The 9,036-nt window shown below is 48.3% G+C and overlaps 1 protein-coding gene across 1 annotated transcript; it reads right to left on the bottom strand.

Annotated features, from left to right (window-relative positions):
* Positions 1–3,388: 3,388 nt before the first annotated feature.
* SSTR2 (somatostatin receptor 2) lies at positions 3,389–4,890 on the bottom strand. Its single transcript, XM_012662273.1, has one exon. It carries the CDS (start codon positions 4,784–4,786, stop codon positions 3,677–3,679), a length of 1,110 nt encoding a protein of 369 aa, XP_012517727.1. The 5' UTR covers positions 4,787–4,890; the 3' UTR covers positions 3,389–3,676.
* Positions 4,891–9,036: the final 4,146 nt, after the last annotated feature.

Below are 9,036 nucleotides of genomic sequence, written 5' to 3'. Positions count from 1 at the left end.
CATTCTCAACCCTAACGTCCCCCCGAATAGGGTAACAACGGCTACCGAAGCTTTTCAGCTGTAAGTAGAATACAGTCCCTGGAGCCCACTTTCTAGATGAGCTGCTGGAAAAAATGAGAGACTCTACCTGTGGGAATGTTCCCAGAAATTCGGATATTAGAAGGAAAACAAGCTCTTAGGTAAAGATTTTCTCTGATAGAGCATTTGGTGGGGAAATTCAGTGTTTTCGAATCTGGCAAAAAACATAGATGAGACAAGTGATTGATTGTAAGTCATCACTTACAAGAGCAACTGCTTGGCTTGGCAGCTCTTGTGATTCTTAGGATGATACGCATTTCGGAAACACTAATCAGACCTTCCCGACCACCTAGGGAAACTCTCGATGGTTCTCTTGCCACCTTTCTTCAGCAAAGCCAAAGTTCATGCGTGCCTTCATCTGTACTCACTGTCTTCTTTGAATAGTCACCTTTGGAGCTGATTAGGAACAATGTATCTTGACAGCCCTTTACTTCCTCCTATCCTCCTGATCAGGCACTGAGCTCCTGATCCCGGGCAGCTGGGCATGCAAGCCTTGCAGGCAACACTTGTATCCTGTCTTGGAGAGAAGGTTACATTTGTCTAAGCAAATAGACTCCAGTTCACTGCCAGCTCTGGAAGCCCTGTCCAGCAGCTCACATTTTCCTTTCTGCATGCCCTGTCACCATCCAGTGTCCTTCCGTCTTCCAGACTGCTCCAAGGTATGACGTGAACACCACCGAAGTTTCGTCTCCACGTCCAATGTTACCCAACTCTCTGTGTTGCTGAAACACAAGCTAGCATCATTCAACACAGGCTGCAACGTCATATCATTTTTCCCAAGACCTTTCTCACGAAGTCCACTTAGGTTTAATCAGTACTGAACTACCCCTGCGAACGGAAGGTCGGTAGTAGCTTGTGTAACCCAAAACGATCAGATGTCCTAAAATCAATGGGTGTGTTACTTTTTATTCTCTTCCAGAAGATTTATCTTCACAATGAAATGCTGAGTAGAGGCTAAGATTAAATTTTTGAATTAAAATTGCATTAACCTTTAAATTCAAATGTTCATTCCCTTTTTTTTTTTAGATCAAAGAAAACAACCAGAGCTTACCATCCTTGAAATAGATATTTCAAAAAGTCAAGAGTACCTTTCCATATGGTAGAAAGCTAACTGCTTATTTGGATGGAATTAGAACATCAATTTTAGGCTTAGAATGATTTTCCAGCCAATGAGTACCCACCCGCTGGGTATGCATTTCCTTTTGTGGTATAGATGGCTACTTTGGAACCCAGCCTCTTTGGAGGCAGTTTCTCTGGTCGCAGGGGCATGGGTACTGTAGAATTAGTCTTACCTGCCTTGAAATTATCTCTACCCATTCGTAGTCCCTTAGAATCATTCCCCTAAGTAAATGTCAGCATTTACTCAAAGATCCTGGAACATCTCATATCACAGTAATCGTAAAGTGGTGTCTAAAGTATTTCCTTCTGAATCTTTGCTTCTTTTCATTTTATTTTTTAAAAAGAGGCCATACTCCATTAGATGTGGCTGCTGGGAAGCCCCGAGCTGACCTCGTAGCTGACCTTGCCTTTAGTAATGCTGCGGGGTTTTACCGATGCATTTTTTTGTAGCAACTTTTCCTATAGTCTTGTTTTATAATTTGGACCTCTTTTTATTTTTGCATGGATTTATTTATGTATCCTAAATCTTTTTTTTAAGATAGAAAAGTAAAAAATGTCTATTTTACCCTTTAGAAGGACAGAGAGAATGTGTGTGTGAGAGAGAGAGAAAGGGCTAGGAGAGAGCAGGAGACGGCCTGGCACCCTGAAGACAGACAGGGGAGTATCTTACATCTTATTGAACATGTTTTTCTAAGCCACAGTAAATACTTCTGCGAATGCCGTGGTGTGAATTCTGTAGAATAAAGGCACCACGTTGACAATGATAGCCACAGGTGGAGCACTCAGTCATTCCGACTGTCACACAGCCCCTGCTTAGGGAGCCAGAAGAGGAAGCTTATTTTTAAATATGGTAAAATCTATACGTGAGACACTAAGAATGATGCTTTCGTATAAAACCCAGAGATGATGGCATCCTTGCAAACACCCGAGTATATATTTCTCCGTAATTCTGGAAACTGTGATCGTCAATGAAATGAACATTTTCTTATTGCTTGTACCTGACAGTTTGGGGGACAAAAAAAATGCCACTTTATGATGTAAGGTGCCTATCTACAACAGTCCTTGAGGAATAGCTCGGATTCTGTGGCCACTAAAGATAGGGCGGTCGGCAAGGATGGTGACACAGCAATGCCTGTGAGGGGCGGGGCTCCCTCCAGCGCTCCAGCGCTCACACTGCACCCCCCACGCGCCACATAGCCATTGTCTGCCGCGTGGGCTCCTGTTCATGGACACTGTCTTCAGGTCTTCAGTACGCGTGCTGATTTTCTTAGTGTCCAGCTCTGTATAAAATCCTCAGAAAGCCCCTTTGAGGAATTGTTGAATTACATTTCCTTTTTCTTTCATTAGGAAGCTATGTCTGGCATTAAAAAAAAACAAAAAAATAGTAACAATTTCATGGTTTCTCATAAAGGTGTAATTTTGCTTCACACTTACTCATTTATTTTCATGGTGGGGAGAATAACATTGTTTCCCCACAAGAATCATAGTCCATTTTTGGCCTTTCATGTTAGTGATTTTCTCCCTCAGAAAAACTAAAGCAATTTGAGAAGGAAACAATGCAATTTTATAACAAAGCTGGCCTTGTCTTGATAAATGCAGTGATCAATGACCAAAACCACTTAAGTCCTTTTGGGCAAATTGAACAATTCTTTGATTCTATCTGAGAAGTGGAAACACATGAATTTGTGTTCTGGTTTTTGAAATAGCTTCTCCCTTTCCCTTCTTACTTTGACCTAAATTGCCTGAAATTAATGATGCAGATACCCAGGGGCAGAGGCAAGTTTTGTGAGGCTGGAAGCTTCGACAATTTAGGGGGCCCTCTTTAAGAAAAACAATACAAAAATGTCTTACTTTTATAATTTTTTACAAAAACATACAACCATGTGAACATACTGCCCAGGTTCCTCCTGGGCCTTGGAAAAGCCCATGCAAGAGAGATCCCTGGAGCTTAAACTTCATTGACTTTGTGGCCAGTCCGTTTCTGCGGGTCCTATATTATGGTAAACGTCCACCTATACTATGCACACTTGAATTTGCTACTTGCGTACGTGAACTCAGGAATGTAGGTAATGACTATACAGAGACTAAATAGGAATATACAGGTATAAATATAAGAGCACAAGATAACACACTGGGTTTTAAACACGCAAACACACGGAAATATTTTTCCTATTTCTGTTGAGCATCAGCATTTCTAAAGATCACACCCAGGCATGATCTCCCCTTCTCCAGACTTTGAATTGTCTGCCTGCATTTAAATGTTCACTTTAAGGGGGTGGTAAACAATTTAACACATTGTCACTCAGTCAGGCAAGCCGCCTCAAACACAGTTCTCTGCGTTGGACTCATGCTGAGCAATCCCTATTCTAGAAGCCAGGTGTGACAGGCGGGAGGAGGGAAGGGGATGCGGTGGGGTCTGGAGGGGGAGCCACTGCCAGTGGGCAGAACTTGGCTGGTTTTTTGTTTTTCCCCAGGCAGTTCAGATAGTGGTTTGGAGGTCTCCATTGAGGAGGGTCCTCTGGGTCTCCGTGGTCTCATTCAGCCGGGATTTGTCCTGCTTACTGTCACTCCGTTCCCCGTCCTCTGTGCCGCTCACCTTGACCAAGCAGAGGACATTCTGGAAGCTCTTCTTGAAGTTGTCAGACAAGAAGGCATATAGGATAGGGTTGGCACAGCTGTTGGCATAGGTGAGGACCACCACAAAGTCAAACATGCCTTTAAGGGCCGGGGTAGGACTGATGGCCACGGAGACGGAGGACACGTTGAATATGTAGAAGGGGAGCCAGCAGAAAATGAAGACGGCCACCACGATGGACACCATTCGGGTGACCTTCTTCTCAGACTTTTTCCTCTTGGAGGAACCCACTCGGATTCCAGAGGACTTCACCTTGATGATGATGAACAGGTAGCAAAGACAAATGATGGTGAGGGGTACCAGGAACCCCAAGATAAAAGCATAGATAATGAACCCTGTGTACCATGCCCCAGATTCACCTGGCCAGTTGATGGTGCAGCTGCTTCTCCCCCACTGGTTGCTCCGAAGCCCGGCATATATCATGATAGGCAAGATGACTAGCAGAGAGACCCCCCACACAGCCACGTTGACCATCTTGGCTGTCCGGGGTCTCCTCCACTTGGCCGACTTGATGGGGTGAACCACGGCCAGGTACCGGTCGATGCTCATGACCGTCAAGCAGAAGATGCTGGTGAACTGATTGATGCCGTCCACAGTCATGACCACCCGGCAGATGGCCTTGCCAAAGGGCCAGTGGACCAGAGCCACCTGCATAGCCAAGAAGGGCAGACCCAGCATGAAGAGCTCATCTGCAATGGCCAGGTTGAGGATGTAAATGTTGGTGATGGTCTTCATTTTGGCGTAGCGGAGGATGACGTAAATGACAAGCGTGTTGCCACACAACCCAATGATGCAGACCACAAAATATATGAAGGTGAGGACTGCATTGCTTGTCAAGTCATAGTACGGCTCTGTCTGGTTTGAACTGTTGGCTGCCACCACCGAGCCGTTGAAGTCCAGTGGAGGGGACAGCCACGCGTGGCTCCCATTGAGTAGCTCCTCTGCCATATCCATGGCTGCTTTTCAGTCTTAGGCTAGTTCCAGCCAGCCCAGAGATCTTATTCTCATTTTAATGGGCCCTGGAGGCCAAGGATCCACTGTGACATCTGGAAGGAAAAAAGGAAGATTGGCCCATCAGTCACAGGCTACCGAGGCTCTCACCAGCTTTCCACATTTCTGGTTTACCCCCTCAGACATACTCTTTTTTTTTTTTTTTTTTTTGAGACAGAGTCTCACTCTGTTGCCCTGGCTAGAGTGAGTGCCATGGCATCAGCCTAGCTCACAGCAACCTCAAACTCCTGGGCTCAAGCGATCCTACTGCCTCAGCCTCCCGAGTAGGTGGAACTACAGGCACGAGCCACTGTGCCCGGCTTATTTTTTTATATATATATATTTTTAGTTGTCCAGATAATTTCTTTCTATTTTTTTTAGTAGAGACGGGGTCTCGCTCTTGCTTAGGCTGGTCTCAAACTCCTGAGCTCAAACAATCCGCCCGCCTCGGCCTCCCAGAGTGCTAGGATTACAGGCGTGAGCCACCGTGCCCGGCCCAGACATACTCTTAAATTGAAAAATGGGTTATTTTTTCCACATCGACATTAAGCTCTACAGTTCCTTACCAGTGTGCAGACTTTTTGAGTTATTTTTCTGATAGTGGGGAAGGGTTGGGGTTAAGACATCATCTTTGATGACGCACATGTAGGGGATGACTGTGGCTTCCAAAAAAAACACATAGTTTGACCTCTAAGAAGTTGACTGATCCCAACTATAAAAAAGGCAGAGCTTGGGGAAGTTCAGCCCCTGACCGCAGAGGGGTCTGACACTGCTACTCCTGATCTCTTCCCTGAGAGGAAATCCATGCTGACTTCTGACTGCCTTGGAATCTTTCCATTCTGAAAACCCCATAGTGGAAAAACCCCAGACTTCAGAGGTAGAACAAACGCAGCCTCCACTGCTGAGCCCATGTGACCATGTGCCTGGTCCTTAATGGCTCTGACCGTCATTTGTTAAAATGGGGTGTCTCTATGGTCTAATGATGGAATGTATGCGGAAATGCCCAGCATCGTGTTGGGCTCGTAAGTGGAACCTCATAGGTATTATTTTGCCCCCATGTCTTCCTCTATCATCTCATATTCTCCAACTTATTGAAATCTACCTACATAGCGAAGCAAGGTATAGTCTTCAATATTAAAAATAAAAGTCTGGCTTGCTTTCATTTTCAAAATGTATGCTTTAGTGTGTATTTCTGTTTTCCGATACCCAACGCTCTACCTCCTCGCGCCAAGGAGACCGCTTTCCCAAAGTCGCTGAGTGGGGTGCTGCTCCCGAGTGCGTCTAACACCTCAGATCATTTGCCTGCCATTCCCTACTTAAGGCTAAAACCAAGAACCAGGTGTGAGAAGCCAGTTCATTCATAGAAGTGAACAGAAGTTTCCCAGCACTGATAGAGTTCATTCACACCCACCCTTCCCTCCGGTCTTCTCAACCATCCTATGAGGTGGGGATGATGATCCCCATTTTAAAGATGTAGAAACTGAGACTTAGAGAGTTCAAGGAACTCACTCCCGTTCCCTCGTGCACAGTTGGTGGAGCGGGGGTGCGAACGCAGCCCGCCTGGCCCTAAGTCTTCTGCCGTTCAGTGGCCTGGAAACCCAGCAGCTGATAACTGGGCTTTGGTTTGAAGCAACCAACCTGTGTTACCTCCATGCTGAGAAAATAATTTTAACACTATTGGTTTGGCTTAAGATCTGAAACAATAGCTCACTGCATAATTGATTTCTCTACAGCCATTCAAAAAAACATCACGGGGCAGGGAGGTTTCTTTGTGCTGGGCAGCAGGGATCCAGGAATGGACTGAGACAGGGCTGTTCCTGTAGGAGGTAAGAGTTTAGGAGGGAGACAGGCAAGGAAGCCAACTCGTTTGTGGTGCAAACTGCGCAGAGACATGAACAAAGGACTTAAGAATGCCTGCCTTTCCTGGGGGATTCAGGGGAGGCTTCAAGAGAAGAATTTTTAAGCTGGGTCTTGGGGATATGAAGAGTGAGGCAGGAGGACAGGAAAAGAGGTCAGTCCAGGAAGAGGGGGGATGGCCGAGGGATGGTGTGTTCAGCAGAGTGGGAATAATTCACTTGGCTGACACATTTCCTCTGAGCAGGGTCCTTTTCCTGGTTCCTGGGATGAAAGGTTACTCCTTAGTGCTTGGAGAGACTGCAGGTAAGTTACAGGAGACTTAGCCAGCAGCAAGTACTAGAGGATCCTTGCCCACGTTCCTTGCCCACGTTTGCTTCTCTTGCACTCTGTCCTGCTGGGCGCCTGGCTTTTCCTTTCTGCGCTAATTTCCCCACCACACAACTGCCTGTAAAGTGAGGTCCGGGCTGTGTGGCTGACCCCAAGTATTTTGGGGGCCCAGAATTTCATGTCCACAAAGGATAAAAAAAGCATAAACTGGCAGCTACTCAAAACAGAAGGTGTAAAGAAACCGTTCTTAGTCTATCCCCAGATTAACTTGGATTGTTTCCACTATCATCTCTAACCATCTTGACAGTTACTTTAATTCTACACATCCAGGATCCTATTCAAGCTACCTGAATTGGAGTGGACAGTAGTCATTTCCAGGGATGGATTGATAGGGAAATCCCATAGACGGGATGTCTAGAGCCGCATTTATGTAACATGAACAGTCACACTCGATATCTGGGTAAGACTGAGGCCCCCTGGGCTGCAGAAGCCCTGTCTAGAGCTCTAGAGATAAGAATCATGCAGGGGTGAGGGAAGGTGACTGTTCTCTGCAGCCCTAACGCTGCCATTTCCACTAGAATCTCACTGGCCAGGATGGAACTGCTTGGGAGTCGGCAGGAGACAGGGTCAGAGCCTTGGTGGGGGTGGGGAGGGGGGCGGAGGTGGAGAGCCGGGAGCCGGTCCCGAGTGGGAAGGCTACTCCAAGGAAGAAATAAGCTTAAATCATGGGGAGTTTTATTTAACAAAGAAGTCAGCTGCCTAAAGCCTCTCAGTGACTTCTACTTCATTTTTGTCCCAGAGATACTGGATTCCAAAGTCAGGCAGTCGATACTTGCTCAGCTGTGGTTAAATTAAATGTACAAGGAAGTTTGATTTTCTGCATTCTTTATTTTTCCAGCCCAAGAATTGTTAGAGACTGGAAATGGCTGGTGGTTCTTCTCCTCCCGGAGGAGTGCAGGCTCGGTTAGAGAGGAGGGCGAGAAGGTTCTCAGCACCCTCTCCCCTTCCCAGAGGGGCTGTGGTTAGCAGCCTGAGAAACAAGTGTTGGGATGGGGGCCAAGCATCAGGGTGGGTCCCAAATCCCGCTCGGCTCCAGTTTCTCCCGTCTCCCCAGCATCTTTCCCCCATTCAGTTCCCACCCCTGCCTCCCTGGAGGCCTGCGGAACCCTGCTTAGTCTCCCTGCGGCTGGAGCGTGAGCCCCCTCTGGCAGGGTGACAAAAGGCTCCTGCGGGCCACCGAGGCGCCCTTTGCGCCTGGGAGAAGCGCCCGGCGGGGCGCTGCCCGAAGGGGATGGGGGAAAGCGGGGACGAGTCTCAGGACCGCGGAGTCAATGCTCCCCGCTGGCGCAGAAAGTCCTCCGCCTGGCCATCCACCTCGCTGGTCCTCAGAGCGAGGGTTTCCCAAAGGATTCCATGTCAAGTCCAAGAAGAGGAGGGGAGAGTGAAGACGTAGCGCCAGCACGCCCAGTCTCTAAACGCAGAGGGGGGCTGAGGCGCCAGGGACAGCCAGGAGCGGACGACAATCACTTAGGGACCTGGCTGGCGGCTCTCGGGCACTGGCACGGGCTATTCAGCCGTTGGGTCTCTCCAAACCTAGACAAACTGTCCTCTCTGCCGTGGGGCGGCGGGTTGGGGTGCCCGGCTGGGCGAGGAAGAAGGGAGAGAAGCCCCTCTCCTCCGCTCCTCGCCAGCCATCTGTCTGCCCCTCGCAGGCTCCTATCTCCGGATGCGCTTCCCGCAGGCGCCCCGGGGCACCTACCACATCCCCCCACCGGCCTTGCGGGCCTCACGCCGCCCGCTGGGTCTCTTTTGCAGGCAGCTGGGAGAGAAGTTGTCCCCGTCGCAGCTACCACCCGGACACTCCGGCTTAAAGGCACACGCCACGCACACGGCATGAAGCTGTGCGGACACGTCCGTTCCAGCACACGCTACCCACAGCCCCCCACTCATGCTGGGACATCAGCTGTCATCCATTCCTACTACCGTCACCCGCTAAAAGGCACAAGAGCTGAGAAGCGTGCACCGGGACC

Source organism: Propithecus coquereli, unplaced genomic scaffold (assembly GCF_000956105.1).
Source record: "Propithecus coquereli isolate 6110/MARCELLA unplaced genomic scaffold, Pcoq_1.0 Scaffold76, whole genome shotgun sequence".
Classification (NCBI taxonomy): Eukaryota; Metazoa; Chordata; class Mammalia; order Primates; family Indriidae; genus Propithecus; species Propithecus coquereli.
This window is presented reverse-complemented; position numbering and strand designations above follow the sequence as displayed.